This window comes from Calidris pugnax, unplaced genomic scaffold, assembly GCF_001431845.1.
Source record: "Calidris pugnax isolate Ruff unplaced genomic scaffold, ASM143184v1 scaffold24, whole genome shotgun sequence".
Lineage (NCBI taxonomy): Eukaryota > Metazoa > Chordata > Aves > Charadriiformes > Scolopacidae > Calidris > Calidris pugnax.
The window spans coordinates 35,916,503-35,939,010 of record NW_015090922.1 but is presented as its reverse complement, the minus strand read 5'-3'; the positions used below and the strand labels follow the sequence as shown (position 1 = coordinate 35,939,010).

Here is a 22,508-nt window from a genome sequence, read left to right as displayed (position 1 = left end):
GGCGTTCTGCAAGTTTAAATGGAGCAAAGAAGGTCCTTCTTAGAATCATAGAATCAATCGTCTAGGTTGGAAGGGACCTTAAAGATCGTCTAGTCCAATTCCTCTCCAGGGTTGTGCAGCCAGAGGCTCCTGTGGCTCTTCTGGGCAGCTGACAACCAGCATCCGTGTGTAGTTGAGGAACGCTTTCCTGTTTCTGTGGTGGGTAACCTGCCCAGCCAGACCTTTGTGGACCAGAGGAAGTTTTTTTGCTGCTTGAAGTAGGGGGTTGTGTGCTGCCCTTTCTCCCTGGGCACTGCTCAGCAGGGCAGCCCTGCTCCCAGAGGGTTCCTGGCAGCGATGCCAAGGCAAAGCCAGTGCCAGGAAGCAGCTGGGAAGCGGTGGCGATGCTGGCTCAGCAGCCACCAGCCTTTGGATTAAACAGGGTGCCACCACCAAGGGTTTGGCCATCCTGCTTCCTCCCACAAAGTATGTAAGCAGCGGGGTGGGGAGGGGGGATTTCTGGCTGGGAAAGGGCAGCCCTGCTGTGGTGTGTCACCCTGTGACAGTGGCACAGATGGTCTCCTTCTGCGGTGGGGGATCCCCCCACCCTCCCTGGCCCTGTGGGCAGAGGGCACCTCTCCTGCAGAGCTGTCTGCAGCATCCAAGGCGTCCCAGAGATTGACCCCTCCTTGAGTCCCCAACCTTCTCTTCTGCCCAAAAGTGGTTTGGGGGCACGTTTGTTTGCAGCAAGGTAAGGACCAAGCGGAGGAAAACCTCAGGGTTTTCCCTGTCGGTCTCTGCTGCAGGCGGGCTGCGTGTCTCTGAACTTGTCTTTCACGGGGGACACCAGCAGGTGAGGGGGTTTGGTTTGGGTTTTGATATTTTACTGTTGTCTCCTGGAGCAGATCCCCACAGATGCAGGGGTGTTTGAATGAGGCTTTGCAATATCAGGTGCTAAGCACAAAGTTGATGTTCTTAGAAAGATTTTTTCCATGTATCCCTGAAAGTCAGAAATTTGCCGGATGCAGGGGGGGAATGAGCATCCCTGGTGGGATCGTACTTACTTCTCACTGCCCGCTGGTGGGGATCCCTGCCAGCGTGGGTTTGACTAATCTCCTGTGACTCAGAACTGAGATATTTTGGGAACCTCTATTTTTCTTCCTTTTTTTTTTTTTTGTCCTTCCTTTTGAAAAATGAAGTGAAAGTTTATCAACCTGCACAGTTAAATGAGAGCTCTGCCAGCCAAATGAGGAAGTAAAACCTTCCTACAGGACGAGCTCTAACCTGCTCACTCCACTTGTTTGCTCTCAGTTGACACCAGCCTTGCCATAAAAGCCTCTTCCGTGTGAGCCCGGTGCTGCTCCGGATCCAGCTTCTGGCTGGCGGATGGTGGGACAGTACTGGTGGGACACAGAAATCGCAGCTGTTGGGTAAGGAGCAGAGCGAGCTGGGGCCACCTGTGAGTATGGCTTCTTGGCTTCTTCTACGGGGTGTTCACAGAATCACAAAATTGCCTAGGTTCGCTTTTGTTGGCTTTGGCAAACACGGCGGGGAAGGTGGGGAAGACAAAGGCGAATCTCTTCAGGACAACAAATGGCCCGTACTGTTATTAAGAGGTTATGTGCGTCTCTAATTTGTGAAAGTAAAAATTCCTATTTTTCTGAAAGCAGAGCAGCCCGTCTTCTTTCAGAGAAACAGCTCATGGATGGGCTTGAATGGGCTGGTGGGCTCAATGGCCGTGGGTGGGATGGTTTGTGGTGTCATTCTCGGGGACAGAAGAGGAGGATGAGGCAGTCTAGACTCAAGGGGTGAAGGGGAACGCTGTCGTGGTGGAGAGCTGTTGCTGTGCTCCTGGTGTTACTCAGCATGGACATGTCCAGTTTAGAGAACACCTCAACCTGCTCTGCCTCAACCAGTGCCAGGTCTGGTCAGGGCCATGTTCCTCTCTGTGCCTGCTGCCACCGCTGGGGCAGGACAGGGCTTTGGTGGGGGCTTTGAGGAGCCCCAGCTCCCTCTGGGTCAAACTGATCCTTACTGTGGCTCTGTGGAGCCACGCTGCTGGAGGTGCTGCTTAAGCACACATCTGCTGGCCACCCGGTCCTGCTCGCGCTCTTTGCAAGTGGAGCAAACATCTGGTGGAAGGACTGGGCAAAAATTATTCCTTAAAGCCATTCAAGATGAGGAATTAGAATATAACCACAAGTTCTTTTTTTGAAAGCTTTTACAAAAAGTTCCAATTACTATTTTCTAATCTTCCAAGCCTGTCACTACAAAAAAAAAAAAGGCAGAAGACCTTGACAGGTTTCTCAATTTTTATGGTCAAAATTAATTTTTTTTTTAATAGCTAAAATGTTAAAATCAAAATAGCATTTTGGAAACATGACAAAAGCCGTCCTCTGTGTGTGTGTGTGTGTGTGTGTGTGTGCAGGAGCGGGCACACCACTGCAGACAGAGAGGGGTGCTTTTTAACCTAGGACATAGGGTGGGCACACCATTACCTGCGGGGAGATTTAGCCGGAAAATGGGAAGACTTTGACTCTCAATGGAAGCAGCTTCCCAACAGAACCTGCTGAGGCAAGGGAGGGGAAAGCGGCAGGAGGAAATCTAAGTGGTTTGCAAATGAGGGTCATAAAGTATATAAATGGGATTTCACAACCTGTTTGGCTGCGATAGCAGAAGCTGGACTCTGTGATACACAACTTCTCCTCCTGTCATATGCTGTTGTGCTGGTTATACACAACCGACTGAGCTGTTGGACTTGGGAACGCTACTGACTGTTTACTAACGTGTAAACTAGTGATTTTATTATTCCTTAATGCTCTCTTCTGAAGAGTGTTGACTTCAGTGTTGGCTGTAACCAAGGCTTTTATCTCAGGCTTTCAAACTTTTTCTCTCTGGGGTGAAAACCCGGCAGTCACAGTGCTACTCACTTTTAATATTTGGCCGAACTGCAGCAGAAATCCAGAGGTGAACTTTGCAGAAGTAGCACGTTGCAGGTGGTGGCTGATACTGCATCGTGCCAACCCCAGGCAGCCACCCAGAGCCCAGCGTCTCCTGTGCTCACTGAGCCGAAGGGGATCATCCCTTGTCCTGAAGGAGAAAATGCTGCACGTCAGGAAGCTGTGTCCAGTTCTGGGCTCCCCAGTTCCAGAAGGACGAGGAACTGCTGGAGAGGGTACAGCAGAGGGCTACAAAGATGATTAGGGGCCTGGAGCATCTCTCTTATGAGGAGAGGCTGAGAGACTTGGTCTTTTTAGTCTGGAGAAGACTGAGGGGGGATCTGATCAATGCCTACAAATACTTAAAGGGTGGGTGCGGCAAAGAAGGGCACGGACTCCGCCAAGTAATGAAGCGAAGACGTTTAACGTTTTATTTTTACAGCATATATAGTTTCTTTCTTTTGATCACGCGCTGTACTCTCTACACCGGTAGGTTACAAGTGGATGTCCACACGCTATTGTGAGCAATACAATTGGCTACATTTAAGTGTTTAGACTTTTAAACTACCAAAATGTTACTTTTATATTTTTCTACCTTGCTATCTGTTGTTTGCGTTGCCTTGCTAGATTTCCCTCCACACAAATAATACTGTATGAAGACATTGTTTTACCAGTTCCGCGGCTTCCTTCCCACCAGTGCAAGGACATCTGCCAAATTGTTACAAGTGGATGTCCACACGCTATTGTGAGCAATACAATTGGCTACATTTAAGTGTTTAGACTTTTAAACTACCAAAATGTTACTTTTATATTTTTCTACCTTGCTATCTGTTGTTTGCGTTGCCTTGCTAGATTTCCCTCCACACAAATAATACTGTATGAAGACATTGTTTTACCAGTTCCGCGGCTTCCTTCCCACCAGTGCAAGGACATCTGCCAAATTCCCCCAGAGCAGCTCATCTCCAGCTTCTCCATCCTCCACAGGTGGGTGTCAAAAGGATGGGGCCAGTCTTTTTTCAGCAACAGGACAAGAGGTAACAGGCACAACTTGAACATAAGAAGTTCCATCTAAACATGAGGAGGAACTTCTTTACTTTGAGGGTGGCAGAGCACTGGAACAGGCTGCCCAGGGAGGTGGTGGAGTCTCTGTCTCTGGAGACATTCAAAACCCGCCTGGACAAGTTCCTGTGCAACCTGCTCTAGGTGGACCTGCTTTGGCAGGGGGGTTGGACTAGATGATCTCCAGAGGTCCCTTCCAACCCCATATGACTCTGTGATTCTGTGAAGCAAAGGTTGCAGCCACAGACCACGGGCTTAGGTCTTCCTGGGATGGGTCTGGAAAAGTGATGGGGTGAGTGGCCTTCATCCCGCACATGCTCGCGTCCGCTGCTGCTGCTGCTGATGATGGGAGCTTCAAGATGGATGTGGCCTCTGCACTCTCTGCAGATGGAAAAGTGCCCGGTAAAATAGGGAAGGAGTGAGTTGAACCTACTTTCTGATAAAATCAAGTACAAACATAGGCACAACGCAATGTGATGCTAATATGGGAAATCGCTCTGATTTAAAAAAAAAAAAAAAAAGCATCAGAATAGATAGAAGTACAGGTTTAAAAAATGATAGTTATGGCTATTGAAATATGTATTAAATATTTTCTTTTCAACCTGAGGACAGATAGCAACTCTTTTTTAATTTACCATAATTTATTAAAATAATCGAGACATCAAAAAAACCCCAATCAAGTAGTATGTGTTAAGTGTTTGGAGCCACAGACCGCACACCTGGAAGCAGGGTTTGCTACATCGCCAGCCCAGCAATGACAACTTCAGCTATATTTGGGTATAAAGAGACATTAATGTATTTCCGTAGTTATTTCAAAGATGAGAAACCATTTCAGTAAATGAAAAGCAGGCAAATTCCTTTCCATCTTCGGTCCATGAATTAAAGACAAGGATAAGATGTAAAAACTGTTACACTTGTGGAATGGGCTGTGAGAAATACCAGTCAAGCCCATGGCTATAACAAGCAACATTTTCATTTCAATAGAGAAGCACACATGGTAACTGCTTTCCCCTTATGTATGTGACATACATAAGGTGGGTTTTATTTGACTGATGCTATTTGTCACTTTGAATAGAGTGCCAGATTGCTTACTCCGAAGAATACCTGGAAGTTGGAAGGCTGTTGTAGAAAAGTAAAGGTCAAAGCTGTATGAAGTGGTGATTATCAGGTTTTTCTAAAACCTAGTTATCAGCTTTTTCTACTGAACTAATCAGTTTTAAATTAACTGAACTCAAAGCAGATTTCTTCCCCATATCCCAGGGAGACCCCTAATGCCTCTGGGAGCGGCTGTACTCGCACTCCTCTTCCATCTCCCCTTCTCCAGTCCCTCCATGCCTTCCTCCAGAAGGTTTTGGCTTCTGGGCTCCTGGGGTGTCCCACTGTTGGGCAGGGAGTGGGACTGGGAAGGGGAGCCGGTGGGTGCAATGTGGTTATGGCTCTGGGCTCACCATGGAGGTAGTTGCTTGGTCGAATTATTCTGCTTGATTTTCTGGCTGCAATTAGTGAAAGGAAGAGGGCTGCCCTTACATCCTCCACTTGGGTAGGTGAACCAGCTGCAGCTTTTATCCAGGTAGCACCAATAATTGCAGAGATGGAGCGAGCAAGCCAGCAGTGACCAGTGACAAGCCCAGCAGTGACATGTTTGGCTTGAAGTACGAGTGGTCACCATGTGTGTCCTGCTCTCGTCACGCTTGTTGGGCTGAAGCAGCTCTGGGTACGCCCGTGTCTGCTCCCCATCACCCTCACTTACTGGGTAGGCCAGAAACGTCAACGGAGCACTTCTGGAGAAGCCTGAAGTAGCTTTCTGCTACTTCTGCACACTCATTTCTGAATCACCGGTTTCTGTTGACAATAAATCTAAGTGAAATTGAAACACATTTTTAGATTGCCTGCTTCCAACCACGGCCCCAGCAGCTTTCAAAAAACAAGCCGCTTCTCTAAATGTAAAAGCCCTCACTGAAATAGCGAATAACAGGAAAAGAGTCACTCGGGCATCATCGGAACAGATGAGTGACAGGATTTTGTGAGGTGTGTCTGTGTGTACACACAGGGACACACACACTGGGGAAAACAAAACTATAAAAAAAAAGAAAAAAGTTCAGAGTTCCCAGCTACTTTGCAAACAGTTTGTCTCCTTAAATCACTCAATGAAATGTGCTGCAGGGGTGAAGTTGCTATGGCGTTGGGGGCTCATCCAGCATCATCCGACAGATTTTTATCTGCAGCTCACAAACCACACTGAGCAAATTGAAAATCCCCGGCCACACTGTCCCTTTCATCATTTCCTGCGAGCTGAGCCTGAAGCACACGCTTACGCACGCAGCGTGTCGGGGTACACGGCCCGAGGAGGGGGGTGACACCTGTCTGACATAACGCCCGCAGAGGGACAAACACTACAGGGGACGCTCCGCTGCTTTTATAAGTAAGAGTGGGCCAGAAAAATGCTGCAACGTGGAGAGAGAGGACCGGATGGTCTCTCCAGTCTCTCCAGAGAGAAGGCAGCTGATCAGAAGGCAAATAGCTGTGATTGCACCTTCTCCATTAACGCTTGCCTTTTGTTGTTTCTCATCTTTCCCCCAGCTAAAGCTGATGCCTGTTGGAGGAGGCTGGGAAGACAGGAGCACTGGGTTTGAAGGAACATAATTGCCTGCTAGGATGGCACTGGCCAGCTCACTTTCCAGCAAGCCGGTGCCACCAGGCTCCAGAAAAGTTTCTGCGGTGGGGGTGGAAGGTCACCAGAGCAAGCTGGATTTTTTCTGCAAGCTGGGATATGGTAAACAGGACATATGCAAAGTCCTGGAGAACCTGGGCCAAGAGGCTCTGGAGGATGATGTGCTGAAAGAGCTGATTCGGATGGGGAGCAAACCTCAAGCTCTGGAAAGCCAGGCTCAACCTTCCCAGCTAAAACTTGTTGCCCGTGGATCATGTAGCACTTCACCAGGGTCGAAGTGGCTTGGAGAAGATGACGGTGATTCTTCCAGTCACTTGAGACCCATTGTGATCGATGGCAGCAACGTTGCAATGAGGTAAGCTCTGTTTCCTAAAAGGCAGCTCTCTTCCTCTGAAGCTTTTGAGTTTTAAAACTGATGGCATGAAGTATGATTTTTTTCTTCAGGTGAGAGGTGCACTGATGTATTTGATGTATAATGTATTACAATGCTTACTCTCGTTCTTTGGCTGAGGCACAGCTTCTGGAGACTTGTTAAAATGCAAATCACTGGCTCGCTCTGAATTTTGACCTTTTACAAGCCAACAGGTAGCTAGCCACTACTGTTTATGGCTGTATGATTTAGCAGCTCTCCCCCACTTTCAGTTCACCACTGATGTTTGCCTGCATTTTCAGATTTGTTAATCTACATGCTGAGGTGTTTCCAGGAAAAACTGATGGCCAGGTAGACAGAACAGCCCAACTAAGCTAAGAAGGAGAGGGGAAATATAGACAAGTGGCTGTGGTTCCTAAGAGCAGCACAGTTCTCTACTGTTTTGACTTGCAAGTAAACCCCAGCAATGTTCCTGACTTGTATATTTTTGTTGGTTTTCGGTTTGGCTTCATTTTGATGGAAACATCAGGAAATCAATAGTTGACTTTTGTACTAAATAGTCTTGTTTCTTCTTTAATTGACGCTGTTTCTGGGAAAAGTCATAGCAACCCACCCTGGCCAATTATGTTTCCTACGCAGTGTCCTGACACTGTGAAAGCACTCCTACCAATGGGGAGCCTGGCGTGTCCATGTGGATGGGAAGTCCAAAGACAGCAGTGGGTTGGCCTCTGTTTACCCAAGCAATAGGAACAGCCAGAGGTCCTGGCAGTCGAGAGCCTGGGACGCACTGTCTCTCCATTGATTTTTCCCTGTTAACATCCCTTTCCACTCAGCATGGCCAAGCCTGTCCTCACAGGGTGAGCCAGGGCAGAGGAGGGGTTCCTCCTTCAGTCAGCTTTGGTGTGAGGTGAGATGAGACCACATCCCTGCTGACAAGAGGAAATGGCCTCAAGTTGCACCAGGGGAGGTTCAGGCTGGATATTAGGAAAAATTTTTTCACTGAAAGGGTTATCAGGCATTGGAATGGGCTGCCCAGGGAGGTGGTTGAGGCACCATCCCTGGAGGTGTTCAAAAGACGGGTTGATGTAGTGCTGGGAGGTATGGTTTAGTGATGATGCTCCTTGTTTGTTGTGTGGGTGTCTATTTTTGTCAGTTAGGTTGACGGTTGGACAAGATGATCTTTAAGGTCCCTTCCAACCTAGAAGATTCTGTGATTCTGTGATTAGAGGGCAAGGGGGATAAGCACATCCAGAGCAAGTGGAGACTAAGCAGATTATGCCATCTTCTGGATGAAGGGAGAAATCCCACCTGAAAATGAGGGCTTCCTTGGTCAGAGCAGCTCTCGAGGAGTGAGAAATACAGAAGGGTGGTAGGCTGAGGGTGGTGAGACACTGGAACAGGTTGCCCAGAGAGGCAGAGGGCCCCCATCCCTGGAAACATTCAAGGTTAGGTTGTATGGGGCTCTCAGAAGCCTGACCTAGTTGAAGATGTTCCTTCTCATTGCAGAGGGCTTGGACTAGATGACCTTTAGAGGGCCCTTCCAACCCAAACTACTCTATGATTCTGTGAACACAACAAAACCATTTAGCCTTGGCTGGGCCATGAGCTCAGTAGCCAGGTATTAGGGGTTTCTGCCCCCGTTTGCATTTTCACCCTAGACACTCCTTAGGGTGTCCTTCTTGTCTCTCTGCAAAAGAAACGAGCACCCATTCAGGCAGAGTGGCTGAGATGAGCACCTACCCTGTCATTGCATTAGGGGCAATACTACCCGTGACTGCCCATGTGCTCCGTTCTCCTGCCCAACCTTGCCCTCACCAACTTACCAGGGCTTTTTTAGAGCAGGCAGATGTAGACAAGGCAGAGAACAGTGTTGCTTTCAAGATGACAGAAGATGCACCCTTACCACTGAGCAGGAGGCTCAGAGGAGTAAGTTGGTGGCTAATGAGCTTGGAGTAGGCTGGGAAAGCTCCTGCTGCACCAGCCCATGCACAGGAGCTTGCTAGATAGAGATTATTTAAACCAAATGTCATTACAGGCATGTGCAGCAGATGGCTTGAGCTAGCTATGTCATATTGCTTTCCTAGACCACAAGCTCACCTAAATGGGTTTTCAAGACGCCAACTATGCTTCTGGCATGTAAAATTTAAATCTTTTTTGTAGAATAATTTCCAAAATGTTAGGCTGAGAAATGTTTGCCTGCTAGACTATTGAAAACTGGTGTTCTGCCATGGATTCCTTGTCTTTCACCTAAGAGGAATCAGAGGAATGTGAAGTATTTTTGAGTTTCAGAAAGGCAAATGCTTTACAGCTCCTCTCAGACATCCCCAGCCTCTGTCTTGATAAAGTTAAAGACTGCTTGGCACGATGGAGAAAACTGTTTAGCTTGTTAGTTCATGCTGAACTGACAGCCTGGAAAGAACTGCTTTCCTCTCCTGGATGCCTTTCCGAAGTGGTGCTGAATGACATTTACTTTGGCTGATGGGATGGATTTGATGAGTGCTTTGGTATCCTTGTTTTATTTTTTCTGGTTTGCTGCTGTCAGATGGAGAAGGGCGCTTTGCAGCACAGTCAGGGAAAAGGGATGTCAGGTTTCTTTGCCATGAAAACATCAGCAGCAGCACCAACAACCATGAAAGTGCAGGAGAAGCAGCAGTTTAGGGATGAAGCTGTCAAAAAGTTGAAGCCTGGAGATGCAGTTTCCTGGGTGGAGAAAAGCATCTTGAGCATTTGTATTTCTGTCTCTGGAATGGTGTTTCTGGAGCTTTTCAGAGCTGGTGTGGAGGGCCTATGGTAGTGTACAAGGTTTTGAAAAGGACATATATGCCCCAGAGTAATAAAGTGAGTGAGTGAGGTGGTGGTCTCTAATCATCCATCAGCCCGTCCATAGAAACCAAATGGATAATAACCTTTCCTTCAGCCAGTCTCACTAGTCAGATATCTGAGTACACTTTGTGCTTCCATCAGATGTAATGAGAAACTTACCTGTCTGCTGGCCCATCCTTGGAAAGTGGGCAGGATGGTTTAGCAAGGCTGGTGGAAAAAACAGAAATTGAGTTTTGTTAATATGAAAAGACAACTGTCATAACCCTGTTTGCTGCTATCCAGTCTAGTGCTTGCACTTACACCTAGTTTTTAAGCTGTGATTAGTACAGGTGCCTTCTAGGCCAGCAGAGTCCTGCATTTGGCTCTCCCCCTTCTGCCAAAGCTGTGGCTGATGCTGTGTCTTGGCCAGGTGGAGATGGGGCCATTCGCAGTTTTCAAAACAAGTTGTTTTGAATAAACTTCTTCTCAAAGGGGTTGGACTTGCACAATGCAAAAAGGATCCACTTCATGCTAATTATGGATTAATTGCCGGAGTCAGAGTCAGGCCAAATTGCTCCTTTGGTTCCTGAGAGATGGGCCCTGCTGATCAGGGACCCAAGTGCCATGTCCCTGTTGCTGACAGGAGGGAGAGCGATGGGACTGAGCATGACAGCTCTGTCCTCAGGCAACACAAGCTCCCCGTGCAGGAGAATGAAAAGTTTTAAAGCCCCTGTAGCAATTCAGCAGCACCTGGATTAAGTGATAGCACAAAACCAGCTCCAGGTGCCTCTTCTTGCTGGTTCTGCTTGGCCTTTGGGACAAATCACTTGAATGCTTTACCTGCTGCACTGGGCATACATCTAGAATTATTTTCCTAAAGCTGACAAGGTTAAATATATGAGTAGTCAACGTTGAAAGCAGGCTGTTGTTGAGCTTTCTTTGAGTCATGGCATTAAAGATGTACCTAGACTTCCTTTTAAAGACAGTTATCTGAAAAAGTCACCTGCACTTTCAATTCACCTGTCTTTATACCTAGCCTGGGTCAAACTTAGCCTTTAAAACCGAACAGAACAGTTGCTCTGGAGTGGACATTAGATGTGTTGAGCACTTCAGACCCTTTATTATTGCTGGGTGGGGTTTTCTTTAAGACTTCCTACTGAGTAGCTATTAATAAACAACCATGTTTCTTCTTCCAAAGTACATTGGTTTTCATTTGTGGCCACCATTCCAGCGCACACATTTTTATGAGGTGTAAGATGGAGCTTTGATTATGAGGCTGATGTGGGCATAACCTGGACTTGAATTACTGTGGGGTGGTGGGGAGAGAGGTATTTAAGACAGTGACATTGTCCTCGACTGGTCCATAGCTGCAGGTAGGTGTAGTAACCAAGAGAGTCATTTGCAAGTATGTTTTGCAGAGGTGAAAGCCTGAGTGAGACTGTGGTGATATTATCCAGAAAGCTCAAAGTACAAGCATGAGGCTTCTGTACATACTGGAGGGTATTTATCAATTTTAGGACTTTGCATAGAGTTTATTTTTGTTTCCTTATGCAGAGGTAGTAAAAAAAAATTATCTTCCTTTACATGTGCACTGCATTGTAGTTAAATTTTAGATAAGAGAATTACAAGGTGTAAGAACTTTCAAGGAGGGGAGGGGAGGGAGAGAAACTCGAGAAGGATATCGTCCTTATTTCTTGAGGTTGTTTTCTGTGTCTTGATCTGAATAGTGATATTTCTCCAGAACCCACCTTGCTGTGGCACCTGTCCTAGGGCTTCGCTACTTCTCTGTGCAATAAACTAGGGCAAAAAATCCACAAACTAGGGCAAGGTAAAGATGGCACTGAGGTGCCTGTGGCCATCTCCACTGAGGTCTCATCCCTTTTTCTGGTGTCCTGGGTTAGGTTTTCCATATTTCCCATCCTGCCTCTTACAGTTTTCCCTCTCCCATAGGTGGACTCCTGTTTCCAACAGAGTTCAGCTGCAGCTTCAGACAATGAAATCTCTAATGTCACTGCTACCACAGCAGAAAATTCCCACACTTTCTTTCTCATAGGAGAGCATCATGGGTTTCTGCTTGTGCTGGAAGAAACTCTCACTCCTCAAACCATTATCAGACAAGACACATGGAGGATCTGATAAACCTAAGATATTGTTGGTACTTTAGGACCCAAGTCCATCCAGATACAGATGGAAGTAGCAGGTTTGGGTAGCAGGCAGGTCATAGAAATGGGGTATAGGATACCTCTGTTTTTAAGTATCCAAGCTGCTTCAGATAACAAGTTTCTGTTTCTGCTGGAGGTGTTTCAGCCAGGATACCCTGCCAGGCTGTTTTCTTGGAAACTGGTGAACGACTCAAAAGATGTTTGTTTTGCCTTTTCTTTACTGGCTCAGTTAAAGACAACTCTAAGCTTCTTGAAAGCTTTGCCTCACCATCCTCCTCCTTTTTTTTTTTTTTCCTATATATAGTCATGGAAACAAAGAGGTATTCTCCTGCTGGGGGATCCAGCTGGCAGTGGATTGGTTTCGAGAAAGGGGGCACACATACATCAAGGTTTTTGTCCCACTCTGGAGAAAGGAGCCCCCTCGTCAAGACAGTCCGATTGCAGGTAGGTCACTATCCTGGGCATAATTTGGCAACCATTAAGTGCAATTTGGAGGCAATGGGTGTGAAGAGCCCAGTATGGGTTTTCCCTGTGAAGACACACAGAGTGCAAGTCGCGTATCAGGTTTCCATCACTTAAATTAGTCATTAATTTATTGCTACACGCTCCTGGCTGGCAGCTAAAACTGCCTGCAGGGCTTTGTTATGCTGCCTCAAGCCTTCTGCTTTAGAAGCATGACTCGCTGCCAGCTGAGTTAAAGAACAAGTGAGTCTGCAGAGCGTTTAAGGCCGGCCAGGACTTGGTGACATCGTTTCACACATTATTCAAAGGCTGCAGCATCTGCAGCTTTGGCTACTGCAGGACTATTAGCTGTTATTACCCTGATACAGGAGCTACACAGGTTCCTCTCCCAGGAGAAGGAAACGCACCTTCTGAAGCCTGTGGAGGGTGCTGAGACTTAGTTTGTCTGGAAAGAGATCTGTCAGATCTGTGCCAGCAGCTTGGCATCTGCGGCTGCAGATAAGGCAGCTGGAGATCCATCTTTCTGTGTAGCAGGAACGACAAGAAGCCAGGGTGTTTTCAACAGCAGCAAAATAAGTTTGTTTGTTTATTTATTTATTCTATCAGACACAATTTATCTCCCAGTGACACTCACACCGGGGCTGATTATGAGCCTTCTTGCATCTAGTGGGCTAAAAGGGGAACTAGAGGGGTTCAGCATATTTCTGGTGTAGAATTCAAGCCACCCATCACTGGATAAGACTTAAAAATTAAAAAAGGTATCTCAAATTTTAAGATTAGATGCTTTTATAAAAGACCTAATTTTCAAGCTGCCAAACAACCACCAAATATCAGTGTATCTGAAAATCACTCAGCTTTAAGTTGCCTAAAGTGCTGGAAATTCTTTAGAGTCCTGTTGGTTTCCAGCACATGATGGAGCATTTCTAGCACAAGGCCATTATTAATTGATTATTTTTTTGATTTTTATTTTTTTCCTCTTCTATTTCTTCCAACCACCCCACCAGATCAGCATATTCTTGAAGAGCTTGAAAAGCAATCGATCCTTGTGTACACCCCATCCCGGAAGGTGAAAGGCAAGAGGGTAGTTTGCTACGATGATCGCTATATAGTGAAGGTCGCTTATGAGAAAGACGGAGTCATTGTCTCCAATGACAATTACCGGGACCTCCAGAATGAAAACCCCGAGTGGAAATGGTTTATTGAGCAGCGACTACTCATGTACTCTTTTGTCAGTAACAGGTAAGAGACAGTTGCTGTTAAACAAGCTTGAATTTAAACATTATGGGCCAAGTCAGCTCCAGCATCAATGCACGTCCCACCGGCAGTAGAGTACATGAGCCTTTTTTTTTCAGAAAAAGGAATTTACTGCAACTTTTCTTATCTCATTTCTGTAGTTCCTGCTCCCTCAGCTTTGGTCTTAAATCCCCCTTGTCACTCTTCAATGAAATTCTCTATTTGAATGGCAGCATTAATGACCAGCTTTACTTCTTGCCAATCTAAACTGGGATGTTAACCCGAGGCTTGGTATCTTTTAATTTCTATTACCTATAAGAAGCAGAGTTAAATCCATGAGGGGAGGTCAGCTCTCTGGCAGTATTTTTAATTCCCCCTGTTTCCTATGCTTTTGTAATCATAATTCTCCAGAAGACGAGAGACAAGAAGCTGGTCTCTCTGGCCCTTAATCATCCCCACTGGGGAAGGTTTCGTTAAGGCACTTGCACCGTGCCTGTGAGGCTGAGCCATCACCAGATCCTTGACAAGGCTGGGCCTGTTTATCACACCATGTGCATGATCAGCTGTAGCTCTCAATTAACTGAATTGATCCTCACTCTTCTAAGTATTTAGTAAGAAAAGGGAAGGGAGCTGATGGCCAGTATCGCAGCGCTGGTACCACAGAAGAGCTTGCTGCTGCTTCAGAGAAGAAGGAAGGGATGCTGCAATGGTGGGGACCTCTGACCGGCCAGAGCTACAACAAGCTGCCGTGCCTTTCCCGTTGCTTTTAGTTACTAGGAAAAAAACAACAACTACATGGAGCTGAAGCAGCGCTGTCCTTGCAGGCAGGAGGGCACTGTGTCCAGTAACGCAGCCTGACTCCTGAAGGCCAGGCCACAAAAGGACCACAAGGATTTTCTGCCCTGAGCTTGTGCCACAAGCTGTGATGGCACTTTAGCTCCAAAAGCTCGAGGTATTTTTGTTACCTCCCCCCTCCAAGTGACATTTTCCTTTTTCAGGTTTATGCCTCCCGATGACCCGTTAGGCCGGCATGGACCCACTCTTAGTAACTTCCTCAGCAAAAAGCCAGTGCTTCCTGAACCAAAATGGCAGCCTTGTCCCTATGGTGGGTTTCTCTCCCTGCTGTGAACTGCCACCCCTCTTCCTCCTGCCCCTCGCTTCCCAGCAGCACATTCCTTCAGCCGAGGGCAAGCCGAGACCCTCTTCGTGTGGCAGGGGCTTGGGTCTGGGCTGCTGGCACGTGTGATGCTTTTTTCCTCTCCTGCTTAAGTGGCTTCAGCCTCAACAGAGGCTGTTTCTGGCTCCTCCATCCTCCCCTGCAGGCAGCACCCAAAGCGGGTACCCTGCCTGCACAGGCTTTTCACTTTACAGCCTGGACTTGCATTGTAGCACTTGGGAAAGGCCATCCAAACCCTTCTCCTCCCAACAGATTTCCAGTAGCATGGAGGTTCCTCAGTGGTAAAACCCTTTTTTTTTTAAAGCAACCCTTTCTAGCAGCAGGTCTCCCAGCCCACTGAGTGCAGCAACTGGAACATAAATGAGTTTCAGACATTTCCAAAATAGCAGAGACTTCCTTTCACTGCTGCTTCACCCTGCTGTTCAGGTCAGCGATATTTAAATCTGGGGTGAAAAGTACTGAGCTGGAAAATAGCACTTCCCCTCTTTGCTCTTCATGCTCCCCACGCCCCTGCAACCGCACAGTGCTGGGGAGAAATGGTGAGGACTTTAATTGACATGGCTGCTAGTGACCTCCTGATTGATATTTTTTTTTATTATTATTATTATTCTTTCAGGTAAAAAATGCACCTATGGCAATAAGTGCAAATTTTACCACCCAGAGAGACCACACCAAGCTCAGCTCTCAGTGGCTGATGAGCTCAGGGCCAAAACAGGGGTTCCGTTAAGCCTGAGGAAAGAGGAGAAGTGTAACTGCTTGATGTACAGGACAGGAGGAGATCCTGCACCACCTCATGCCTGCACAGAATCACTGCCAGAAGCCAGCAGCTACCCAGGGTGGTCCCAGGGAAGCTGTCCTGAGTGGCCATCTGGCACCTGGGCTGGTGGCCCCGGCTTTGACTTGGGTCTGGACCAGCAGTTTCTACATCCAGAGCTGCTGCGAGACCAGCCGCTCTTGGAGAAGATGTCAGCGCTATCCATCGGTAACGGCACCTACAGCTACAACGGGCCCACACATCCCTCTCAGGACAGAGAGGTGACGGACAGCCCTCATCGCTGCAGTGACCTCAGGCACAACCCCTACTCCCTTCATCACCCCCACAGCTTGGACCACGCCAGCCCACCAGGATGCCCCTTCCAGCGACCGGTGCTCCTGCCTGCGCGGGGCGGGATGAGCCCAGACTGGAGGTGGCCCCAGGAGTGCTGCAGCACACACAGGATGGGTCAGAGGAGCCCTTACGTCCCCAGTGGTGCTCAGCACAAACGGGTCCTGGAGACCCAGCCCCGTGTTTTGCCGCAGTCCACAGCTCTTCCACCGGACCCGCTCCACGTGTACAGCGAGCATCACCTGCAGCAGCAGCACTGCTTCCCCAGCCCGCACCCACGGCACCCCTTCCTCTTGGACTCCAGCAAGGAGCTGGGCTTCTTCCAGAAAGCCCATGCTTACCCCGACACCCCTTACAGTGACTACTGGCCCACCCCAGCTGTGAGACCACCATCTGCCCAGCAAGCAGACATACGCAGGGAGCTGTGCTCCCTCTTCCCTTACGGCGAGGTTGACCACGTCATGGCTTTGTACCCTGATATCAGGGATATCGCCAGTTTGACTTTACTGATTCAAAGACACAGAAACTTGTGAAGCTGCCAGATCAAACCTTTCCCAACAAGCGTATATCCCAGGGCAAAAAAGATGCTGCTCTGAGGCTTAACCAAACCTTACTAAAGGGCTCAATGGCAAGGGTTATAGCTGTTCCTGGAGCACGTCTAAGCATCAACCGGCTACCTCACATGGGGCATCACGTCAAGGCAAATGCTGCCATTCAATGCAGTGGGATCTCATCTGCCTTCCATGGAAGCGAATGGGAGGGCTCGGGGTAACCGGACTGTCAGAATTTGAACCTCACTGGTGGCCAGTTTCAGGATGGCATGGATCTTCATTAGCACCTTGAAACACCAGACATGTTTTTACAGTCCTAACCTATTGTTCAACTACCATAAAAGTACCATACTCCCCAGTAAAAGGCTCTCCACAGACACTCCCATGACTACCTACTCAACAAGGATAAACAGGAGTTTGGACTGGTTCCCCTAACACAGGGCTGTCGGGCATCTTTGGGTCTGTGTTATTGCCTGATAGAGGTCCAGCCCTCTGTCAGCGAGCTTTCAAAGGTACATCTCCTGTTTATAAATCAATGCTGTGACCGTGCAGAATCATGAGCAGAGGTGGGGGAGGTATCCCAGAGCACCTGAAGGAAGCTGCAGGTATTTTTCTCAGGGATCACACACAATGTGAATCAAATCAGGGAAGTAATCTCCAGTCTATGTCCTGATGTGGGCTAAGGGATCAGGGCTGTTAATTAAAAAAAGGAAAAACTCAGATGTTACCAAGAGAGAAAAAAAACAACAACAAAACCCTTTAAAGTGTCTCTGTTGTATTGAACAAGAAAACTACTGTTAACTTAAGCATGGTCTCATAATGCAATTATAGAGCTGATTTATGATTACAAACATTTAAACTGTGTTCTGTTGGGACGTTTATTTTTTCAGTAAACTGTAAAGCTGCTAATCTCTGCATTATTCCACTGAATTCTTCAGGTTGTGATTCAAATATTAAGGTTGGTCCAGAAGGTTTTTGGCATTGTACCAAAGTTTAAGTATGTCAATATGACATGTTTTAAAAATGCTTTAATACATTATAAAATGGTAATCTAAACCACTTTGTTCTGAACAATGTAATCTTTTTTCTTTTTTTTTTTTATTATTTTTTAAAGTTCTTCCATTCCTCTTAGCAGTAATGCTTCATCAAGTCCAACATCCAGGTTGGATTTACAAACTCTGACCCTGCACTGTCATAGAATCACAGAATGGTTAGAGTTGGAAGGGACCTTAAAGATCACCTAGTTCCAATCCCCTGCCATGGGCAGGGACACCTCCCACCAGACCAGGTTGCTCAAAGCCCCATCCAGCCTGAATTTGAATACTTCAAGGATGGGGTCTCCAAAACTTCTGTGGGGCACCTGTTCCAGCATCTCACCACTCTCACTGTAAATAATTTCTTCCTAAAATCTAATCTAAGTCTACCCTCTTCCAATTTGAAACAGTTACCCCTTGCCCTGTCACTACATTCCCTGATAAAGTCTCCCTCCCCATCTCTCCTGTAGCCCCCTTCAGGTACTAAAAGGCTGCTCTAAGGTCTCCCTGGAGCCTTTCTTTTCCAGGCTGAACAACCCCAGCTCTCTCAGCCTGGTCCAGCCCTCTGCTCACCTTCATGGCCCTCCTCTGGACTTGCTCCAACAGGTCCATGTCCATCCTGTGCTGAGGACTCCAAAGCTGGACGCGCTACTCCAGGTGGGGTCTCAGTATCTCAGTTAGGTTCTTCTCTGAAATGCAATTGGTGATGTTGGTCCCAGGCAGAAATTATACGTGGCCCTCACTGAAAACTCTCAATTCTCTTGCTTTCAAAAAGGTGACTCAGGAGCAGTAATTTACCTTTAGTAACATTATCACATGGTGCATTTTATGAAAGTGGTGACTGTTTGACACATTTCCCTCTGGAGACTACCAGCAGTTTTTTTTGGTGGTGGTGTTTTAAGAATCTTCAGGAAATAAATATACCGTATCAGTTCAATCTCTTACAGCCATGTGGCTGGCTCCAAGAAATTCTAGTTTGGAGTTTGGAGGTAGGATTTATCTTTACAGAACATGACGTTTTTTTCCATATGTCATGAATTTTCCACTAATTATAGTCATAATATATAACTGGATCACCAGGAATGGCTGGTGCATATTGCCATACACAATATCCACTGCGTATTACATAAAGATTAGAAATGACGTTAAAACAAAACTATGGAATAAATGCACTGTGAAACACTTTGAAAAGCATTTGAGCTCTACAGCCACCATTAGTTGAGCTGAAATATGCCACACGCTGAATTGCCCCGAGACATTTTATGAATTAAATGCCTATATTGTGCCAGGCTCATTGACTTACCTTGCAACCTGTCCAGAGCTTTCCCAGCTGCTGCTGTGCATATATATACAGTGATGTACACATATATGCTGCTGTACACATGCATATACTCGCAGAGAAAGTGCGATGCAGAGTGGAAAAACACCTTCCTCCCACTCAAACAGAGCAAGTGGCAAGCGACAGCATTCAGAAGACATACACACAGCAAGGGAGCAGGATGTAAGCGCACATATCAACATTTATTTTTATGTCTGGAATGTATGTTACATATTTCAACACAGAAAACATTTAAAGTCTATAGGAAAATTGGCAGGCTGCCTTTGTATAGTGCCCTTGGCTTGCTGGAGACATGTACATAAGCTTTTCTCCTTTTCCTTTGAGGATGCACAGGAATTTGGTGGTTGTTCAAAACTCTCACTCAAAGTTTAATAATTTTTTTTTTTTTTCTTGTTTCACTTCTGTCTTATTTACTGGGGAATCTTTCAGTAAAATCCATAGAATGAGGATTCTGCTGAGAAAGTGTCTGGGAAAACAAATCAGACTTTGGCGCCAAACAGAACTTGGTTTCTCTTGGCTCTTCTGCTCTCAGAGGGCTTTTTCTCATGGAGCTGTTGTTGGAAGGGCAGCCCCGCAGCAGCGCTGTGTCACTGCCTGCTTGAGAGGGGCTCTGCCCCTGGCCAGGAGCCCATGCAAAGCACAGGATCTTGTGTTATTTCACCACGGCACAAGCATCTGGGACTCGGGAGTCTCTGCTGCAGAGCCTTTTGCACTTTCCAAGACAGGAGGGTTGGTTTTTTGGCTTTGTCAGCTCCTGAGGCAGGGGAAGGGGCTGCTAACAGAAAGGAAGGAGACAGCTTTTGCGCAGACAGGGCAGGAGGCTGCTGCTCTTTGGCATCTCTGCTGAGATGCATTCGAGTCCATCCTCTCACTGCCAAGTTGAAAACAAATCCATAAATCCCAGCAGGCTCGGAAAGCCCTTGATGTTCTCTGCTTTTTGGTTGTCAAGACTCTTTTAGGAGAAGCTGGGAAACAGTGGGAGCAATCCTCCAGGAGACGGGCTGCTTTCCCAAGGGAGATTTACAGAGTTGCCAAGTTCATTTTGAGATTAAATAAAATAAAAAGTCATAAAAGAGAATCCTCTTCCCTTCTCTACGCTCACCCTTTCCCAAAGTTGGGAAGTCACAGACACCCTCCTCTGTGAGAGGCTAGGGAAACTAGACAGAAATATTTCACTGAGGTCTCGGGTGGAAGTCACCCCTGCAATGGATCCTTAGCATGAAGAGGAAGAAAGAGGGTGGTCTTCTGCAGCTGGTGCAGTCCAGCTCACTCTGCCTCCCTCCCACCTCTTCCTCACATTTCTTCCTCACACAACATTGATGACAAGTCTATTAATTTGGTGAGCTTAGACACCCTAAAAATTAATGCCACAAGATGCTCTATGAGGTAGGTAATCTTGCTCTGTATCAAACACTTGTATTTGCCAGTTATTCTGAGAAGCTTTGCTAACATTTTAACTCATTTCCCATAGGAGCCAGAGCAATTTATAAGCAAATATTCAAACTAATCACAAACAACTAAAAAGAATGAGACAAGTTTTGCAGCGTCTCTCCTCCTTAAACAAGTTGTATTGCTGGGGAAGAACAAGCAAGCCCTGTACCTCACCAGGTGGGACAGACCCTCTCTGCAAGTCAAAAAGTCCCCAAAGCCTCTGGTGGAAGCCTTTAACAGACCAACTCCTATATCGGACCCAGGTACTTTACACACATATCTCTAAGACAACAATTCAGATATTATCTTTCACCTTTTGCATGGACTTTTCCCAAGCCAGGAGTCAGAACATCTTAATTTTACCCCTGGAGCCGTAAGTCCTTCACCCTGCCATTGTAAATCGTTTGCTTCTCTTTGCCCCAGGGTAGGTCTGCTCTGCAGTCACTCACATACATACAGGATCACGCTAATATTTGCCTCCTGGGAGGTATTCTATCTAAATATATAGGTATTATATCTAATATTTACCTGCCGGGAACTCTTGAGAAGCACAGTTTAATATTACAGCACTGCTTGTCATTAACATGATTAAGAAAGCTCTATGACTTGTAATTGATGGTGAAGGGATTTTTCTAGCATTTTAGTCACATCCCTTCTGTGCCCCAAGTTGGGGTCACTGGCTTGAGGTCTCACAGCAGGTTCAGAGGAACTTTTTAGTTAGATGTACAGTAAGATATGCTGACTTGACAAATGCAATCAAAATGGACATACAAATGGAGCAAAGCTGTGAACACAGCGATCTGTGGGGACAACACATGCAAGGTGGCAAGCCAGAAAGTTAGGACAACACATGGAGGGCTGGCAGACCTTTGAACACAGCAAGGAAATCAGACTATGTGCCTCTGCTGATGGAGAATTACTCACCGTAACTGCATTGCCAGCTCCTTCTCTTTGGCTTTCCCTGTGTCACACCATTTCCTAGGTTTCCCAAATTTTACCATGTGTTTTTTTTCTCCCATTCCCACTGGGCTGAGAATTTCCATTGCGCTCTTTATGGAGTGGGTCACAAGTTACAAAATGTTTCCCAGTCCCAACCCCTCTCCTTCCACCTCTGCAAAACCACATTCCCCCACCCACCGCCCCCCGAGCATTCTATCCATTCTATCCAGCTGAAGGGCTTGCTAGTTGTTTTTTTTTTGTTATTTTTTCCTAATTTCCTTTTTTTTTTTTTTTTTTTTTAATAATGTTTGGTTTTGTTTGTTGTTAAAACCATGACATAGATACCTTTGGCCTGGCAGAGATCTGATATGCTCAGGCTGTTTTCCCGTCACTCCTTAAAGCAGTGCTCCCAGCAAAAGCTTTTTGGGGTAGGAAACAGACTTAAATTTACATTCACAGGTGCTTGTGCCGACTTTTCTCTCCTCCCAGGATCAAAGGGGATGCCAGTAGAAACTCAGTCACGGTATGCATTTAACAGTCTTAAAGTTTACTGTAAAAGCAACATTCATTCTTCGCCAAACATCACCAAGATCGTGTATTTGAGGGAGCTGCTAAAGCTACTGGTTTCATACAGAAGAAACACAGACATTAGGACACCGGCTGGCAGAACAAAACCATAAGCTAGAAGCAGGCAGCAAAACACAGACGGCACAAAGAACTAGTTAAACTGGACAAATGGAAATAAATTTTCTCATCAAAGACCAAAGAGGTATTAATTGCAGTCCTGAGTAACATGCTCTAGCTCTAGGCAATCCTGCTTCAGCAGGGAAGTTGGACTAGATGATCTCTATGGTCCCTTCCAACTCTAAAAATTCAGTGAAATTCAGTGAAAATTCAGTAAATAAAATTTTAAAAAAGTGTGGAGGTGGTAGAAGAAAGTATTTTATGTTATATATGGTATGATAAACCTCGGAAAGGTACTGCTGTGCAGAGATTGAAAAGGGTGGCTGCCACCCATCTGCACCCTTGCAACACTGAGCAAAGCGTGGTCCAGCCCTCCCGTGACTGTCAGCTTGCTGAAATTAATAGCTGTAATTTAATACCCACAGAGGCTCCAAACAACTGAGAAAACTGCTAATAATAAGCGATATCAACTGAACAAAATACAACGTTGAACACAAAGACAAAACGAAGATACCACCACTATCTGGCAACTTGGTTTTAGAGATTAGACCTGATTTTACTCAGGAGTAGA

General features: G+C 46.5%; 1 protein-coding gene across 2 annotated transcripts; it reads left to right on the top strand.

Moving 5' to 3' along the window:
• Positions 1-1,351: 1,351 nt before the first annotated feature.
• On the top strand, positions 1,352-17,483 carry ZC3H12D (zinc finger CCCH-type containing 12D). Of its 2 annotated transcripts, none has more exons than XM_014950583.1 (6): positions 1,352-1,409; positions 6,558-7,003; positions 12,287-12,426; positions 13,449-13,683; positions 14,676-14,782; positions 15,471-17,483. In XM_014950583.1, the coding sequence occupies exons 2-6, from the start codon at positions 6,633-6,635 to the stop codon at positions 16,490-16,492; spliced, it is 1,875 nt and encodes a 624-aa protein (XP_014806069.1). In that variant the 5' UTR covers positions 1,352-1,409; positions 6,558-6,632; the 3' UTR covers positions 16,493-17,483. The 2 variants fall into 2 exon arrangements, with proteins under 2 accessions (XP_014806069.1, XP_014806068.1); XM_014950582.1 differs by lacking the exon at positions 1,352-1,409 and adding an exon at positions 3,770-3,902.
• The last annotated feature ends 5,025 nt before the right edge of the window (positions 17,484-22,508 follow it).

Bases quoted from the DNA above. Each gene is read 5' to 3' on its own strand.
- ZC3H12D (XM_014950583.1), top strand. From the start codon at position 6,633: ATGGCACTGGCCAGCTCACTTTCCAGCAAGCCGGTGCCACCAGGCTCC. The intron at 7,004-12,286 runs GTAAGCTCTGTT...TCCTATATATAG, and splicing joins GGCAGCAACGTTGCAATGAG to TCATGGAAACAAAGAGGTAT. The intron at 13,684-14,675 runs GTAAGAGACAGT...TTCCTTTTTCAG, and splicing joins TACTCTTTTGTCAGTAACAG to GTTTATGCCTCCCGATGACC.